The sequence below is a fragment of the Pinus tabuliformis genome, chromosome 2_2 (assembly GCF_031772625.1).
Source record: "Pinus tabuliformis cultivar Carrire ecotype Pingquan chromosome 2_2, CPIR1, whole genome shotgun sequence".
In the NCBI taxonomy this organism is placed as follows: Eukaryota; Viridiplantae; Streptophyta; class Pinopsida; order Pinales; family Pinaceae; genus Pinus; species Pinus tabuliformis.
The window spans coordinates 461,431,737-461,451,776 of NC_142300.1; the positions used below are offsets into that span (position 1 = coordinate 461,431,737).

The 20,040-nt window shown below is 33.8% G+C and overlaps 2 protein-coding genes and 1 long non-coding RNA gene across 3 annotated transcripts; all 3 read left to right on the forward strand.

Moving 5' to 3' along the window:
• The first annotated feature begins 603 nt into the window (after positions 1 to 603).
• On the forward strand, positions 604 to 2,491 carry LOC149193284 (uncharacterized). Its single transcript, XR_016254934.1, has 3 exons — positions 604 to 846; positions 1,699 to 2,051; positions 2,164 to 2,491. It is a non-coding gene; the product is annotated as an uncharacterized LOC149193284 (long non-coding RNA).
• LOC149193285 (protein translation factor SUI1 homolog 2-like) lies at positions 1,896 to 6,403 on the forward strand. Its single transcript, XM_089407273.1, has 6 exons — positions 1,896 to 1,904; positions 1,998 to 2,051; positions 2,164 to 2,167; positions 5,611 to 5,816; positions 5,910 to 5,963; positions 6,076 to 6,403. Exons 1-6 carry the CDS (start codon positions 1,896 to 1,898, stop codon positions 6,118 to 6,120), a joined length of 372 nt encoding a protein of 123 aa, XP_089263399.1. The 3' UTR covers positions 6,121 to 6,403.
• Positions 6,404 to 8,659: 2,256 nt separating this feature from the next.
• On the forward strand, positions 8,660 to 10,341 carry LOC149193286 (protein translation factor SUI1 homolog). Its single transcript, XM_089407274.1, has 4 exons — positions 8,660 to 8,714; positions 9,559 to 9,764; positions 9,858 to 9,911; positions 10,025 to 10,341. The coding sequence occupies exons 1-4, from the start codon at positions 8,660 to 8,662 to the stop codon at positions 10,034 to 10,036; spliced, it is 327 nt and encodes a 108-aa protein (XP_089263400.1). The 3' UTR covers positions 10,037 to 10,341.
• Positions 10,342 to 20,040: the final 9,699 nt, after the last annotated feature.

Consider the following 20,040-nt stretch of genomic DNA (forward strand, 5'->3'; position numbering starts at 1 on the left):
TTCTAATTTTTCTATGCAATAATACAACCAATAAACTAAAAATCCTATGTATGAATTATAAAAATAGTTTTTCCATCCAAACTAATACTTCAATAATCAAAATTACTGCAATTAATATATAAAATAAAAATTATAAATTTCAATTAATATGATTTACACCTTAACTTATTTTTTATTATAATTCAAGTGATTTACATTTTTTTAATTTTAATTTAAATAAAAAATTTAAAAAATAAACTCAATTCTAATACTTTACTTCATCTCTTCGTTCAAATAAATTAAAATTTATAATCAATAAATAAATAATAAATATATATATATATATATATATATATATATATATATATATATATATATATATATAAAATAATTCCCTTCGCTGTATTACAACTAAAATGAAAATAAAATAATATTATCTTGCTAATACCATTGTGTATTATTCGCATTTTTCTCGTATTTTTAGTTGAACAGTAAAATTAACAACCAACCCTAATTACGCCGTAAGGCGTTTCCATTTGGAATGAATTGACCCAGCTGACACCGTGTCCTATTGCTAACCGTTGATGTGTGGTGTTAGACGATCAAACAAAGGTTGATCGTTGATCGTGGGAAGCCGAAGATCGTGGGAAGCTGAACGATCAAAAGCAGTTTTCTTGTCATTCTCCTGGTTGTATTCCTTCCTTCCGCCCTTGCGCGCTGGTCCTTCGCTCGACCAGGATGACTCAAATTCAGTACTCAGATAAATACACTGATGATACTTACGAAAATAGGTCTGTAACTCAGAGCTTGCGCCATCCCAATATCAGAATTATCACTGATGCCTTGGCTAACGGAGGCTTTATCTGGGTATGGATATAGTAAGCTTCAGCATGTGTGGTCCTTTTTGGCGATCTTTCTGTTTTTCAGACAGGATTTTATGCCCTGTAGCTTTTATTCTATTTATAATCTTTAGTTTAAAGATTGTGAACAAAGATCAAATCAGGGTTTATTTGCTTCACATTTGACTTCAGTGTAAGCGTTTGTATGCTGTATGAATTCCTGGGATCTGATTACATTCTCAGTATTATATGACAACCTTTTGGCTCACAAGAGTGAAATAGCTCTGAATTTTGGTTTACAAGTAATTGGAGAAACATGACCGAATTCCTTCACAGCTTAGATTACAGGCCTGATGGGTAGTTATTCTGCTAAAATTGATGGGGGTTTAATCTCAGTCTTGTGCCTTCGTTTCGTGCTATAGAGGTGGTCCAGATCACCGAGAGAATAAAACCCTGGTGCAAAGATTAATTATCCATCCACCAAGTTAACTTTGCATTTTGTTGTGTGTTGCTTTTTTAATCATGTTTGCCTGCACAAGAGGCATTCCATAGTTTGAAAACTATGTTTCTTGTATAACTGGGTTTAGTTATGCAATAATTCTTATTTCAGTTAGATGAGGTATCTCCCTTGCGTTTTTTTGAATGCAACCGAACCCTGTTCTTTAAGGCCCGTTTTATTATCAGATGTGAAACGATACACGTTTGAGTCATCTCTTTCTTGAGGTCTGAAATCTCGTTATGCTCACATTTATTTTGGGTTCCAGATTTTGACTGTGAAAAGGGAAATCACTAGGACAATTATATAATGTTTGACAATTAAAGGCCCGCTGCCCCACCCCCTTATTACATGCTGAAGCCTGATTCCCTTTTCATGTCACAGACCCATTCAAGGACCCAGAAGCGGAAGATGCTGGACCGGGTACAAAGGATTATGTACATGTTCGTATACAGCAGAGGAATGGAAGAAAGTGCTTGACTACAATTCAAGGTCTTCGGAAGGATTATAATTATAAGAAGATTCTTAAAGATTTCAAAGAAGAGTTCTGTTGCAATGGTACTGTTGTGCAGGATCTAGAGATGGGGCAGGTATTGCACAAGTCGTCTTATGATCCATTTCAATTAGGGATTTTGGAAGATATTTCTGGTATTGTTCCTCATACAAGTTTACTTGTTTTTTAGGTTATCCAGCTTCAAGGTGATCAAAGGAAGAACGTTTCTCAGTTCCTTATCAATGTAATTTCCTAACCATGCACAATTGCAACTTCTTTTATAGTTTAAAAGTTAAAACATGGTTTCTGTGAGTTTAAAACAATTTTTTTTCTGATTGATGAATTTACTCTTGCAGGCTGGTTTGGTGAAGAAAGATAAGATCAAAATTCATGGATTTTAAACGACTTATTTGATGAAGACGTAGATCAGTAAAAAATGCATTAATGTGCTGTTTTTAGATTTCAAATTGTACTTTTGACAGTACATATGTACTGTTACTGCTGTGTTGGTGATCGCCTCATGTATAGGTGGCGGATAAATTATTTTCTTTGTTTTCTTAGGGATTTTAACGTTGTAAGGAATGTCCTCTCCTGAGTCAAATCTGGTATCATATGTTGTCTGTAAACCTCTGTACTCTTCCAATTATAAATATCAGAAAAACTGCGAAATTATGTTTCCAAAAATGTGTTCTTGATATTTTATTTTTAGTTTGATGATATTACAAGACATTAGTTTGGGGGTGCGCAACATGAGGCAGAATGCTATGGTTTGAGAATTATCTTAAAATACAGAAGGATGCATATTTTTCAATTTGTCTGCTTAATCAGATGGATCTTTAAGACTGTCTTTTCCTTGGCATTGCATGATATTAGCATCAACTTGTTTGGATGGATTTTATTATTAGCATTTGTATCAGATGTAGCAAAGGAAACATCCTAAGGATGGGTCTTAACGGGATATCTTATTTATGAACCATTGATTGCCCATATATTTTGGGGGTCATAGGATACCGAGGGATGAGTTTCTTCTGAGTAAGAGGATCGCCAATAAGAAGAGAAAACGCATTTTTTATATGTCGTAGAACTTACTGCACCCAAATTTAGGAGTTAAAAGATCTCATATCATTTAAAAAATCTACTTCAAAATCAAATGCATTATCTGTGATTATGCCTATGGTGGTCATATAAAAAAACAAAAAAGAAAAGCCTCAAATATTCCATAATGGCTTTAGATCCCAAATGGACTTGATGATCTTCATATAATGGATTTCGTCTATTTTTCATGCCACAATACTTAGGATTGAAGCATAGACCTGTTTGACTATACACATGGTGAGACTCATTTACAATCTATATCAGAGGAATCATACCCAAGGCCCCTCCAAATTCAATTACTATGTATAATGTTGTGCCATTAATATTGCTAATAAGTGTGGAAAAAATTATGGTGTCACATGAAAAATTATGCATCTCAAACATAGCATTTGAAGTGCAACAAAAATGCTTTTTAATTTGATTGAAGTTCCATCTGCATCATGCAATCAAATTGTTATCTATAAAACCCTATCCCTATCATTAATACAAAATCACATCATGATGTGATTACATTGTATATGTCCTTTTTATTTTCATCATAAATAAAAAACACAACCCAAGGGCATTTATGTATGACCATTGTTGTGGCTTTAAAACATTTAACTTTTATATATTATTTTTACAAAATTCTCATTAGTACTCTAAAAACCAAACAACTTCTTAGATTTGTCGGGCTCACATTTTGATTTAAATACGAGTTTTTAGTATTTGATTAATAAATTTGTTACTTATAAGCATTATATCACTTTCTATTTTAGATTGGTTACTTATAAGAATTATATCATTTTCTATTTTATTGCGAGAGTGATGCTAATTTCATTCATTTATTTATTGTAATAATTATATAAAATATTAATTAAAAAATATTTTAGAAAATATATAATTCAAATTATAAAAAAATTCTATCTAAATTTTTATAATACTTTTTTATTTCTTAATGAATTACACTAATCCTAATTTTATTGGCGCCTGCAAATTCTAATAAGGAGAAGAGTGTCTCATATATATACTAACCCACATACCATTTATTTTCACAAATGATCCTTTACAGTTGACCAATGTTTACTCATTCAAGACTTTAACAATAGCATTGAACTACTATTATACATTGTGCATTCTATATATTGAATTTCTAGGTTATGTTGGACTTAAATTGTAATTTAGTGGCTCAAATTTTCTCAACAGTCACATGTGAACTATAAGGATTGTTATTATTACAAAATTTTGAATGATTGATTGGATTTTATTATATAAATAATTAAGGGAAACAAAGAATAATAATTTGTATACTTTTGATTAAGGATTTATTTTATTTTGGGTTTTTTTTCTACAAACGTGTAGATAATCCTTGTATTTCTCTCCAATATCCACCAATAAATTTACACACTAGAAAAGAAAATGGAAGCTATAAAATCCAAGGTGAGCTATTCTTAGTTGGAGGTCGACCAAACAACATAAGCAAGAGACATTCATCAATCCTTCTCTGGACAAGTATTTATGTGTACACAAAACAGAGCATCTGAGAGTATATTCTTAATTAGCGTTGGGTTTGCTTTCTTAATTGATTTTAACAGGAAAGGATATCATTTGTATTAAGACATGACTGTGGCCAAGCCATACAGTAAGATAACAAAACAAAAGTAATGGTATGACAATTGTCTTTCAAAAAGACTCAAAATTTAAAAATTGTCGTCTATTCTTACCTTACTGGAGGTATAGATGTAAAGCCAATAGTTACAATGTCTAGCATACTGAACTGGTAAAAAAACTGCTTTGCAATAAATAATAAAAACCTGAACTTAAATGAAATCATGTCTGCCAAGGGCTTCTTTCTTGATGGCTGCGGGAAGATTGAATTCCAGAGCTGTATTTCTGATCTCCATGTCACGAGAAGTTTGCTGAACAGTTCCCTCATCTTTCACTACAATACAAACCAAGCCAATGGATGCCTTTTGAGGGATGACCCTAGAATGTGAACAAAGATCAAATCAGGGTTTATTTGCTTCACATTTGACTTCAGTGTAAGCGTTTGTATGTTGTATGAATTCCTAGGATCTGATTACATTCTCAGTATTATATGACAACCTTTTGGCTCACAGGAGTGAAATAGCTCTGAATTTTGGTTTACAAGTAATTGGAGAAACATGACCGAATTCCTTCACAGCTTAGATTACAGGCCTGATGGGTAGTTATTCTGCTAAAATTGATGGGGGTTTACTCTCGGTCTTGTGCCTTCGTTTCGTGCTATAGAGGTGGTCCAGATCACCGAGAGAATAAAACCCTGGTGCAAAGATTAATTATCCATCCACCAAGTTAACTTTGCATTTTGTTATGTGTTGCTTTTTTAATCATGTTTGCCTGCACAAGAGGCATTCCATAGTTTGAAAACTATGTTTCTTGTATAACTGGGTTTAGTTATGCAATAATTCTTATTTCAGTTAGATGAGGTATCTCCCTTGCGTTTTTTTGAATGCAACCGAACCCTGTTCTTTAAGGCCCGTTTTATTATTAGATGTGAAACGATACACGTTTGAGTCATCTCTTTCTTGAGGTCTGAGATCTCGTTATGCTCACATTTATTTTGGGTTCCAGATTTTGACTGTGAAAAGGGAAATCACTACGACAATTATATAATGTTTGACAATTAAAGGCCCGCTGCCCCACCCCCTTATTACATGCTGAAGCCTGATTCCCTTTTCATGTCACAGACCCATTCAAGGACCCAGAAGCAGAAGATGATGGACCGGGTACAAAGGATTATGTACATGTTAGTATACAGCAGAGGAATGGAAGAAAGCGCTTGACTACAATTCAAGGTCTTCGAAAGGATTATAATTATAATAAGATTCTTAAAGATTTCAAAGAAGAGTTCTGTTGCAATGGTACTATTGTGCAGGATCTAGAGCTGGGGCAGGTATTGCACAAGTCGTCTTATGATCCATTTCAATTAGGGATTTTGGAAGATATTTCTGGTATTGTTCCTCATACAAGTTTACCTATTTTTTAGGTTATCCAGCTTCAAGGTGATCAAAGGAAGAACGTTTCTCAGTTCCTTATCAATGTAATTTCCTAACCATGCACAATTGCAACTTCTTTTATAGTTTAAAAGTTAAAACATGGTTTCTGTGAGTTTAAAACAATTTTTTTTCTGATTGATGAATTTACTCTTGCAGGCTGGTTTGGTGAAGAAAGATAAGATCAAAATTCATGGATTTTAAACGACTTATTTGATGAAGACGTAGATCAGTAAAAAATGCATTAATGTGCTGTTTTTAGATTTCAAATTGTAATTTTGACAGTACATATGTACTGTTACTGCTGTGTTGGTGATTGCCTCATGTATAGGTGGCGGATAAATTATTTTCTTTGTTTTCTTAGGGATTTTAACGTTGTAAGGAATGTCCTCTCCTGAGTCAAATCTGGTATCATATGTTGTCTGTAAACCTCTGTACTCTTCCAATTATAAATATCAGAAAAACTGCGAAATTATGTTTCCAAAAATGTGTTCTTGATATTTTATTTTTAGTTTGATGATATCAGTTTGGGGGTGCGCAACATGAGGCAGAATGCTATGGTTTGAGAATTATCTTAAAATACAGAAGGATGCATATTTTTCAATTTGTCTGCTTAATCAGATGGATCTTTAAGACTGTTTTTTCTTTGGCATTGCATGATATTAGCATCAACTTGTTTGGATGGATTTTATTATTAGCATTTGCATCAGATGTAGCAAAGGAAACACCGTAAGGATGGGTCTTAACGGGATATCTTATTTATGAACCATTGATTGCCCATATATTTTGGGGGTCATAGGATGCCGAGGGATGAGTTGCTTCTGAGTAAGAGGATCGAGAATAAGAAGAGAAAACGACATTTTTTATATGTCGTAGAACTTACTGCACCCAAATTTAGGAGTTAAAAAATCTCATATCATTTAAAAAATCTACTTCAAAATCAAATGCATTGTCTGTGATTATGCCTATGGTGGTCATATAAAAAAACAAAAAAGAAAAGCCTCAAATATTCCATAATGGCTTTAGATCCCAAATGGACTTGATGATCTTCATATAATGGATTTCGTCTATTTTTCATGCCACAATACTTAGGATTGAAGCATAGACCTGTTTGACTATACACATGGTGAGACTCATTTACAATCTATATCAGAGGAATCATACCCAAGGCCCCTCCAAATTCAATTACTATGTATAATGTTGTGCCATTAATATTGCTAATAAGTGTGGAAAAAATTATGGTGTCACATGAAAAATTATGCATCTCAAACATAGCATTTGAAGTGCAACAAAAATGCTTTTTAATTTGATTGAAGTTCCATCTGCATCATGGAATCAAATTGTTATCTATAAAACCCTATCCCTATCATTAATACAAAATCACATCATGATGTGATTACATTGTATATGTCCTTTTTATTTTCATCATAAATAAAAAGCACAACCCAAGGGCATTTATTTATGACCATTGTTGTGGCTTTAAAACATTTAACTTTTATATATTATTTTTACAAAATTCTCATTAGTACTCTAAAAACCAAACAACTTCTTAGATTTGTCGGGCTCACATTTTGATTTAAATACGAGTTTTTAGTATTTGATTAATAAATTTGTTACTTATAAGCATTATATCACTTTCTATTTTAGATTGGTTACTTCTAAGCATTATATCATTTTCTATTTTATTGCAAGAGTGATGCTAATTTCATTCATTTATTTATTGTAATAATTATATAAAATATTAATTAAAAAATATTTTAGAAAATATATAATTCAAATTATAAAAAAGTTCTATCTAAACTTTTATAATATTTTTTTATTTCTTAATGAATTACACTGTAAAATCTGTAAAGAGCAAACGCATTAATCCTAATTTTACTGGCGCCTGCAAATTCTAATAAGCAGAAGAGTGTCTCCTATATATACTAATCTCAAAATCAACCCACGTACCATTTACTTTCACAAATGATCCTTTACAGTTGAGCAATGTTTACTCATTCAAGACTTTAACAAACGATAGCATTGAACTACCATTATACATTGTGCATTCTATATATTGAATTTCTAGGTTATGTTGGACTTAAATTGTAATTTAGTGGCTCAAATTTTCTCAACAGTTACATGTGAACTATAAGGATTGTTATTATTACAAAATTTTGAATGATTGATTGGATTTTATTATATAAATAATTAAGGGAAACAAAGAATAATAATGTGTATACTTTTGATTAAGGATTTATTTTATTTTGGGTTTTTTTTCTACAAACGTGTAGATAATCCTTGTATTTCTCTCCAATATCCACCAATAAATTTACACACCAGAAAAGAAAATGGAAGCTATAAAATCCAAGGTGAGCTATTCTTAGTTGGAGGTCGACCAAACAACATAAGCAAGAGACATTCATCAATCCTTCTCTGGACAAGTATTTATGTGTACACAGAACAGACCATCTGAGAGTATATTCTTAATTAGCGTTGGGTTTGCTTTCTTAATTGATTTTAACAGGAGAGGATATCATTTGTATTAAGACATGACTGTGGCCAAGCCATACAGTAAGATAACAAAACAAAAGTAATGGTATGCCAATTGTCTTTCAAAAAGACTCAAAATTTAAAAATCGCCGTCTATTCTTACCTTACTGGAGGTATAGATGTAAAGCCAACAGTTACAATGTCTAGCATACTGAACTGGTAAAAAAACTACTTTGCAATAAATAATAAAAACCTGAACTTAAATGAAATCATGTCTGCCAAGGGCTTCTTTCTTGATGGCTGCGGGAAGATTGAATTCCAGAGCTGTATTTCTGATCTCCATGTCACGAGAAGTTTGCTGTACAGTTCCCTCATCTTTCACTACAATACAAACCAAGCCAATGGATGCCTTTTGAGGGATGACCCTAGAATGTGAACAAAGATCAAATCAGGGTTTATTTGCTTCACATTTGACTTCAGTGTAAGCGTTTGTATGCTGTATGAATTCCTAGGATCTGATTACATTCTCAGTATTATATGACAACCTTTTGGCTCACAAGAGTGAAATAGCTCTGAATTTTGGTTTACAAGTAATTGGAGAAACATGACCGAATTCCTTCACAGCTCAGATTTCAGGCCTGATGGGTAGTTATTCTGCTAAAATTGATGGGGGTTTACTCTCGGTCTTGTGCCTTCGTTTCGTGCTATAGAGGTGGTCCAGATCACCGAGAGAATAAAACCCTGGTGAAAAGATTAATTATCCATCCACCAAGTTAACTTTGCATTTTTTGTTGTGTGTTGCTTTTTTAATCATGTTTGCCTGCACAAGAGGCATTCCATAGTTTGAAAACTATGTTTCTTGTATAACTGGGTTTAGTTATGCAATAATTCTTATTTCAGTTAGATGAGGTATCTCCCTTGCGTTTTTTTGAATGCAACCGAACCCTGTTCTTTAAGGCCCTTTTTATTATCAGATGTGAAACGATACACGTTTGAGTCATCTCTTTCTTGAGGTCTGAAATCTCGTTATGCTCACATTTATTTTGGGTTCCAGATTTTGACTGTGAAAAGGGAAATCACTACGACAATTATATAATGTTTGACAATTAAAGGCCCGCTGCCCCACCCCCTTATTACATGCTGAAGCCTGATTCCCTTTTCATGTCACAGACCCATTCAAGGACCCAGAAGCAGAAGATGTTGGACCGGGTACAAAGGATTATGTACATGTTCGTATACAGCAGAGGAATGGAAGAAAGTGCTTGACTACAATTCAAGGTCTTCGAAAGGATTATAATTATAATAAGATTCTTAAAGATTTCAAAAAAGAGTTCTGTTGCAATGGTACTGTTGTGCAGGATCTAGAGCTGGGGCAGGTATTGCACAAGTCGTCTTATGATCCATTTCAATTAGGGATTTTGGAAGATATTTCTGGTATTGTTCCTCATACAAGTTTACTTGTTTTTTAGGTTATCCAGCTTCAAGGTGATCAAAGGAAGAACGTTTCTCAGTTCCTTATCAATGTAATTTCCTAACCATGCACAATTGCAACTTCTTTTATAGTTTAAAAGTTAAAACATGGTTTCTGTGAGTTTAAAACAATTTTTTTTCTGATTGATGAATTTACTCTTTCAAGCTGGTTTGGTGAAGAAAGATAAGATCAAAATTCATGGATTTTAAACGACTTATTTGATGAAGACGTAGATCAGTAAAAAATGCATTAATGTGTTGTTTTTAGATTTCAAATTGTAATTTTGACAGTACATATGTACTGTTACTGCTGTGTTGGTGATCGCCTCATGTATAGGTGGCAGATAAATTATTTTCTTTGTTTTCTTAGGGATTTTAACGTTGTAAGGAATGTCCTCTCCTGAGTCAAATTTGGTATCATATGTTGTCTGTAAACCTCTGTACTCTTCCAATTATAAATATCAGAAAAACTGCGAAATTATGTTTCCAAAAATGTGTTCTTGATATTTTATTTTTAGTTTGATGATATCAGTTTGGGGGTGCGCAACATGAGGCAGAATGCTATGGTTTGAGAATTATCTTAAAATACAGAAGGATGCATATTTTTCAATTTGTCTGCTTAATCAGATGGATCTTTAAGATTGTTTTTTCTTTGGCATTGCATGATATTAGCATCAACTTGTTTGGATGGATTTTATTATTAGCATTTGTATCAGATGTAGCAAAGGAAACACCCTAAGGATGGGTCTTAACGGGATATCTTATTTATGAACCATTGATTGCCTATATATTTTGGGGGTCATAGGATACCGAGGGATGAGTTTCTTCTGAGTAAGAGGATCGAGAATAAGAAGAGAAAATGCATTTTTTATATGTCGTAGAACTTACTGCACCCAAATTTTGGAGTTAAAATATCTCATATCATTTAAAAAATCTACTTCAAAATCAAATGCATTGTCTGTGATTATGCCTATGGTGGTCATATAAAAAACAAAAAAGAAAAGCCTCAACTATTCCATAATGGCTTTAGATCCCAAATGGACTTGATGATCTTCATATAATGGATTTCGTCTATTTTTCATGCCACAATACTTTGGATTGAAGCATAGACCTGTTTGACTATACACATGGTGAGACTCATTTACAATCTATATCAGAGGAATCATACCCAAGGCCCCTCCCAATTCAATTACTATGTATAATGTTGTGCCATTAATATTGCTAATAAGTGTGGAAAAAATTATGGTGTCACATGAAAAATTATGCATCTCAAACATAGCATTTGAAGTGCAAAAAAAATGCTTTTTAATTTGATTGAAGTTCCATCTGCATCATGGAATCAAATTGTTATCTATAAAACCCTATCCCTATCATTAATACAAAATCACATCATGATGTGATTACATTGTATATGTCCTTTTTATTTTCATCATAAATAAAAAACACAACCCAAGGGCATTTATGTATGACCATTGTTGTGGCTTTAAAACATTTAACTTTTATATATTATTTTTACAAAATTCTCATTAGTACTCTAAAAACCAAACAACTTCTTAGATTTGTCGGGCTCACATTTTGATTTAAATACGAATTTTTAGTATTTGATTAATAAATTTGTTACTTATAAGCATTATATCACTTTCTATTTTAGATTGGTTACTTACAAGCATTATATCATTTTCTATTTTATTGCAAGAGTGATGCTAATTTCATTCATTTATTTACTATAATAATTATATAAAATATTAATTAAAAAATATTTTAGAAAATATATAATTCAAATTATAAAAATGTTCTATCTAAATTTTTATAATATTTTTTTATTTCTTAATGAATTACACTAATCCTAATTTTACTGGCGCCTGCAAATTCTAATAAGGAGAAGAGTGTCTCATATATATACTAATCTCAAAATCAACCCACGTACCATTTATTTTCACAAATGATCCTTTACAGTTGACCAATGTTTACTCATTCAAGACTTTAACAAACGATAGCATTGAACTACCATTATACATTGTGCATTCTATATATTGAATTTCTAGGTTATGTTGGACTTAAATTGTAATTTAGTGGCTCAAATTTTCTCAACAGTCACATGTGAACTATAAGGATTGTTATTATTACAAAATTTTGAATGATTGATTGGATTTTATTATATAAATAATTAAGGGAAACGAAGAATAATAATTTGTATACTTTTGATTAAGGATTTATTTTATTTTGGGTTTTTTTTCTACAAACGTGTAGATAATCCTTGTATTTCTCTCCAATATCCACCAATAAATTTACACACCAGAAAAGAAAATGGAAGCTATAAAATCCAAGGTGAGCTATTCTTAGTTGGAGGTCGGCCAAACAACATAAGCAAGAGACATTCATCAATCCTTCTCTGGACAAGTATTTATGTGTACACAGAACAGAGCATCTGAGAGTATATTCTTAATTAGCGTTGGGTTTGGTTTCTTAGTTGATTTTAACAGGAAAGGATATCATTTGTATTAAGACATGACTGTGGCCAAGCCATACAGTAAGATAACAAAACAAAAGTAATGGTATGACAATTGTCTTTCAAAAAGACTCAAAATTTAAAAATCGCCGTCTATTCTTACCTTACTGGAGGTATAGATGTAAAGCCAACAGTTACAATGTCTAGCATACTGAACTGGTAAAAAAACTACTTTGCAATAAATAATAAAAACCTGAACTTAAATGAAATCATGTCTGCCAAGGGCTTCTTTCTTGATGGCTGCGGGAAGATTGAATTCCAGAGCTGTATTTCTGATCTCCATGTCACGAGAAGTTTGCTGAACAGTTCCCTCATCTTTCACTACAATACAAACCAAGCCAATGGATGCCTTTTGAGGGATGACCCTAGAATGTGAAGTGTCTTCATTTAAGTGTGAGCTTCTGGCTAGGCCTAGAGCCAACTCATAGAGTGTCATACAGTTTGCTTCCACCTTCTGTATTTGCTTACTTTGACATGTCAATTTCCCAAAAATCTCTGCGTCACTTTTCTATCTGCAAATAGAAGAATAGCCAGTCTGTTGTTGAAGTATGAAAGGGCTACTTGCGTATCTCAACTTGGTGATCATTTATTATCTGGGCTCTTCAAAGGTCTGAGGACTCACAAAGAATACACCGACCCAAATGATCGTGTCCCACCTTTCTTTTCTAGATCTCCCCAATAGATATTGTGCCACCTGCTGAGAAGAGAACCTTCACTTAAATCAATTCAATTTTCCACAGGACAGCTTACCTGTTGAATTTTGGTAGTTCTCTTAGCTCGATAATTGTTTGTTATGATTTTACACTCAGGTTGATATTTTCTTTTATTTATTATGCAACATAAAACAATTATACAGAGAAGTACAACAGAAAAACATGAAGAGACAGCCACATAAGAAGTTACACAGGAAATCCCCACTCCAAGGGGAGAAACCCAGCAATCCTTTCATTATGGAATCAAGTCAACAAGACATCAAGTCATATACAAACCAACCAGTAATGTAGTTAAGATAACCAGCCTCCAAGTGCCAAGTCAACCCTCGAGCATACCAAGACAAAATGCTTCCAAATCTGTCCACAAAAGAGGTCTGCTTCAGTTCTCCAAAAGCCGAATTTTGCCTTCTACCTCAGCCTCATTTTATGCCACAGAGCTTAGCACTATATTTCAAAATAAAAGCCTCCAAATTCACATGGTTCCTCTTCTCATTATTTCACAGAGTAATATGCCTCAGACTTCACACTTACTTCCATAGGAACGAGCCACAAAACCCCAGAGAATTATGCCTCAGGCTTTGTCTTCTACTTGACCTTCCAAGTCTCCTCGAGGAAGGGCAGATCAGAGATATGTTTTACTTCTGTTTTCGGCCTCTGAGATCAGAAATATGTGTGCGAGATGTATCAAATGAGGAATGTGAGAGGGCTATATGTATAGTCTCCAAGCCATGCGAAAGGGTGCCACTTAAGCTGAGCCGACATGAGGGTTAGGAGGGCCGACTTGGCAACTTGGTAGGGTAAATGACATTTAACAAAATTCAAGTTTCTTCCTTTGAAAGGGTCACGATGAACATGCCCTTCTATATTTTTCTTTTGACCAATACAAAGCATGAAGAACATGCTTGTCAATAATAATTTTAATTATTCAAAAGTAACATCAATAAAATAATATTATACATTCTCCAACATTACCCAATCCAACTTTGGACTGCAAAATTTGAAAACAAAGAGAAAATGGTACTTAAAAGCAACCATGTCCTGCCACAGACGGAGGAACCAAATACTAGAGAAACCCAAAACCATGCCACAAAGAACACATGGATACAAGGTCCAGTTGATCATTGACTAGTGATCGACCTCTCCAGAGATTGAGAATCCCACCCTCAGCCTTCCAATCCATCACTCGGAATTGATAAACTTCACCATGCGTCAGAGTAAATGACAGGTTACCAGATACTGGGAGGGATTTAGTGCCCATTCTTTCACCATAATGATTCTCCTCCACTTCTCTTGAATATGCGTGTTTCCTTCATTCTTATGATATATTGTGTATTTTGAATGTTAAAGGAAGATGTGAAATAGTTGGAGCCCGCCCATTTATGCATAACTTTCCATTGTCCATCAAAGTTACTTCATTTTCCTGAAGGTCTAAACTTGGTAGAATTCTATTTTTTTGAAACTCCTTGCTGGCACTTGAGCACTACGAATGAGTCTACCCAGACACATATCTCGAGGGCTTGATTGGTTTTGAATATGCTGAACTATAGTCGTAGAGTCCCCAAGTACTTTAAGTCAATTTATTTCTCTCGGCTTTGGGAATTTTCAACCCTTGAAACAATGGCAAACCCCAGAGAATTATGCCTCAGGCTTGGTCTTCTACTTGGACCTTCCAAGTCTCCTTGAGCATATCATTAGCTAAGTGTTAATGCATTTAAAAGATTGTATTACAATTCTGTGAAATTTCTTTTATGTTTTCTCCTTTTTCTTTTTCTAGTTTCAATTTCTAGTTTTTAAAGTTGAAATGAGCTCTAGCCTACAATGCTATGTATTCATAAACATGTTTATTTACGATAAGACCTTTATCTCTGACAAATATTTTTCTAAATTAATAGATTGCTAGCATTTGTTATCTATAATTCTCACAACAAAATTTGTGAGCATTCAAGTTTTCGGTAAATTTCAGACATCAGCTAGAAGAAGCAAGAATTGAAGCTTTGGTAAATCTCAAGACTTCCAATGCTGAAGCCGCAACCAAAAATCTTAAGGTAGAGGGAGTGTCCCTATAAATATTGGTACACATTTAAGAATATTTCTATAATTCTGGTTGTTTACAACATTTAGAAAAAGTGAATAGATATGTTGATATTTAGGTCATTGACATAACACACACACTGCATGGATAATGGATTTCCGCATTTTATGCCTTACGGCGTTTCCTTTGCAACATTTGGTGCAAATGCTAGTAAGTATACTACTGTACATTCAAACATTACACAAAGTGAAAAGAGCACAAAATTATATACACATAATATAATGTAAATATAGCATTACACATGAGTAAACATTTCAAATAATAAATTAATAACAGTATTACGGGCAAGTGTCTTATGAATAAATAACCTTGAATATTAGATTTTCAAAGTAAAAATACCAAATACTTTATTTTCCCCGTACATAAAATTTAGAAATTAAATAAGTTAGGTTATTTTAAAATCATTTTTAACTAGGCCGTAAGGCGTTCCACTCTGAAATAAACTTTCGTCTTAGATTACGTGTCTATTCGTGAGCTCTTGATTTAGGTGTTAGATGATTAAATTTGTTTGAGCGATCGAATTGATTCCACTAGTATTAAATTAAATTTAGTTAAAAATTATAAGAATCACGATTGGCCATGCAGCATAACGACCTCTCCTTGTTTAGCATCGACCTTGCTCAACGATACTGGATCGCCCTTGCGGGGTCTTTTGAAGAATTTGTGGGTGAGCATATCTTTCTGTTAATAAAATATTTGTTGATAGGGTCATGGAGGTCATTAGCCCCGATGAGGATTCTGTATCATTTTTGCGAAAGAGGTTCAATAAAGATGAAGATAGCTTTCTTCCTTCACAACCCATTTCCATCCTCTGAAATTTACCGCACTATTCTGGTGCGTGAAGAGCACGTGAAGAGATTATGCGGGCTCTGGTCAATGTAGATCCGATTGGGTTCCATACTTTTATTTCTCTTTACCCATCTATCACTACAGTTTCCAAATAGGGATGCATGCGGGTTTAATGGACCGTTTCGATTTGTGTATGCACAAATGCAAAGAAAAGCAGAGTTGGCACTCCCACCATTCTATTTTTTTCATCGATATGTGTGTTTTATTTTCGTGTTTGTCCTACACGGGTCTTAAGAATAAATGAATGAATGGCTTTCATGGCGCTATGATTCTTCTGTGTATAGTGTCATTTTTATCTATCAATACTCATGTATATATTACCTTGTAAATGAATAATTATGTTAAAATCTTGAGTTAAAATATCAGTGATTTCTACCCATCATTTTTTTAATCCAATCCTAATGTTAATTGTTTTTAATCAACGCTTGCTTTTAAAGATTTTTCAATTTCATAAGCAGGAGAGTGTCAACAAAAACTACACTCCGCTTTCTCACTCTGTTATCTAGGTAAATTTAGGGAGATTCAAGGGCAAATGGGAACAACTACACTCCGCCTTCTCACTCTGTTATTTGGGTAAATTTAGAGAGATTCAAGGGCAAATGGGAACAGCTACACTCCACCTTCTCACTTTGTTATCTAGGTAAATTTAGGGAGATTCAAGGGCAAATGGGAACAGGGTTAGCAATTACATTTATGATAAGGCCAAAGCCCTCACCCAAGATATTGAAGAAGAATCACAGTTTCTAAGGAAGGTCTTTAGAATCAAAGATGTTCTTGCAAACCTAGATGACGTAGTGTTTGTTCTGAGTTAAATATCAATCAATTTTATTAGATCAACTCGTACAGGTCTGTTATAATGATCACACGATTGCTTTAAACCTTTGAGAATCAATTGAATTGATTAAAATTTCCCATTCTTAAGAGTTAGTCTCATTCTCTGTTTGTTGATTATTGCAGGGGTGACATGGCATTCTGCAATGAGGAATGCCGCTACCAACAGATTTTGATGGATGATGAAATATCTTTAACGATAGATTTTGATGGTTGAACGAATGAAAGCATTTGTTGCTTCTCCATCTTCATTGAGTGCTGCTTCATAAGATCAGAGGCATGAGATTTGTCCATCATCAGTGGGGCAAAAAGAGGCATTCCAATGTATGTATTTTTTGCATCAGAGTAGTTGTAGAAAAATACACTGCTACAGATGATATAAAAATGTATCTCTGTTTTATTCAGAGGAAAAGGGATTGAATGGGGTAGGATTTTCTGAGGCATATTAATACGGAGAGAGTTTTTTATCCAATTTTCAAGTGTCAAATGCAAGAATAAGCTAATTGAATTTTTATTTCCAATCCTTCAGATTATTCCCTTGGTAGGAGAACCATTTTAAACAAATTCTTAGTTTTATCTCCAAGAATCTGTTTAAAATCGCTACTTCATCTGAATTTAATGAAGTTCTTTTCCCTTCGAGTGAATGTTATTTCTATGGATCTTTATCCTGTCATTGTTACTTCACACAACCACTATTATAACTGCAGATGCTTAGTATATTTCTAGATTGGCTGCAAGGGACTTCTATGTGGTTTTCAACCTTTATATACAAATTCTGTCAATCTTCAATTAGAGTTATGCATTACACTGAAATTGTATGTCAGATAAGAAGCGGCTTTGTTTCTGTGGCAGCAATTGCAGGCATGGTAATGTGCCAAAGTTACTGAAGTTTTTCCTATGCTTTACTAGAAGGGATTTTTGTTCATAAGCATCATTTTGCATGTTGCAGGTACCTTGCCAGATTCTGCAGATGATGAAAATGGACTCCCTTCACCCAATTTGGTCTATGGTGAAAAGGCTTATAAGGTATTTGAAGCGAAAACCTCTGATGAGGAGGAAGTGACTAGCCTATGTGCAGACCTGATTTGCATTGTGTTTGTTTCTAGTAGATCTAGATCTATTGGAAAATCAATTCTAGATTGTCTAGAACTCTCACGTTTGAGGAACTCCAAGATCGAGATGACAAAACTAGGTTTTTTCTTTAGGATTCCTTCCTCTCCGTTTTTTGTTGATTTGAAGCCTTAGTCCTATGTGCCTAACTTGAGAGTATGCCATATCAAAATGTTAAGAAGCAGAAGAGAAAAGTCCTTTCATGTTTTGATGTGCTTTCTGTATCCAGACAAATGACATGGCAACTTTAGCAGAGTTTTGGATTTCCTTAGTTTCATTACATTGCTTGATGATGCCAAATCGACTTAAGTTGGAGAGCACATTTACACTGACTAAAGTGTATGATATGCAAACCAAGACGGGGTAGTGTTTCTGGCTCTACAAGTATATTTGATCCTGAATACCTCTACTACTGTTGATCTTGATAGGTTAAACAAATACATGTAGCATTTACACAAAATCAGAAATAAAGATATCTTTTCACAATACAAATTCATTAAAAGTACTTTAACTCAATTTATTTATGAATAACAGAAATTAAAAATTATTGACTAATGGAAAGACCATAATCCAAGAATTTATAGATTATTATACTTCAATTAAATATTACATTTTGAAATTTCTAACTATCATCTAAATTTCCTTGAATGATGTGTGGAGGTGCATTTTCATGTTATTGTCTTCCCAAGTTATTTGTTCCCACCAATGTTTATCACCATATAATATTAAATGATCTAAGTTTTTCATCCAATTGGGAAATTTCCTCAAGCCGAAACACTTCTGTATCTTCAAAACATAGTTTGAGCAGTGTTCCTGTCTTCAACACACCTTCCTCAGCAATGCTTAAGAGCTTGGTCACACTAGACAAATGCACAGTCTTTAACATCGGAAACCCCCCTGAATCTCCAGAGCTGCCTATTCCCAAATCTGTCACGTTGGAGTAATTCCTTAGTTTTATAAATCTCAAAGTGGACAACCTCTCCAATGGAGGAAGCTCCTTCAGATAGTGATTTCCATCCAATTCTAACCTTTCTAGCTGTTGAAAGCCACTGATCCATTTGTGAAATTTCACTCCAATGTAATCATCCAATAGAAGACTCTGCAACTTCTTCATCTTCTGCATCTCGTCAGGAAGATTGTACTTAATAGTATTCCTGTTTATGTGATGCAAATATAAATGCCTCATTTCTGGCCAATTTCCCATTATGGTTGCTAGCGCATCAAATTTTGAAAATAAGACTAAATAGAGCTCTATAAGATTTGTGAGATCCTTCAGAGCCACAACATTTGTGGGATCATTCAAATATTTTTCCATACCCATACTCAAATGTAGTCTTTTGAACGAAGTGAGTTTAGACATCTCACTTGGAAATGATGTTAGGACTTTGCAGTCTAAAAGATCGAAGAATTGAAGCCTAGAATGACTGCATATAGCTGGAGGCAATTCCTTGATGTTAGTAGAATTCAATGTGAGAAATTCAAGCAATGTGAGTTGAGTGATCGATGTTGGCAGTGACTCTATTTGGGTATGGGAGAGATCAAGAACCCTCAAAGCATTGAGCTTGATTAGAAATTTCTTTGGAATAGGATAAATTAATGGATTTTCAGATAAGATTAAACTCACCAGCTTGGGGCACATGAAATCTTCTGGCAGTTTTTCAATTTGATAGTTGAACAATGATATTCTTTCGCAAAGACAGTGTAGCATGCTGATCATTCTCATTATGCAGAAATCCTGCAATCGTTTTTCTTCTCTTTACAGGCTCTCTTAGGCTCCCACTAGGATCAATATATGCTCACTACGTCCAGGGAGGCTTAGACCAGGCTTGTAGTGCGAGGTTTTCTTTATTGCAGTATATCTGTCACCAGTTCCAAGGACTCCTACACTTTTTGTGGAAGAGTGTACCTGAAGTTGTAAGGGATTGTGCATGTGAATGGTGTACAAGGAATTTTTGGGTTTGAACGTCATTTTATTTTTCAATTGAAGAGAGTGTGCTAAGCAAGTTTAAGAAGGGAGTTTAAGTGGGTTGATTGAGGGGTGAGTTCTCAGTAGCATCAAGGAAAAGAGGAGAGAAAAG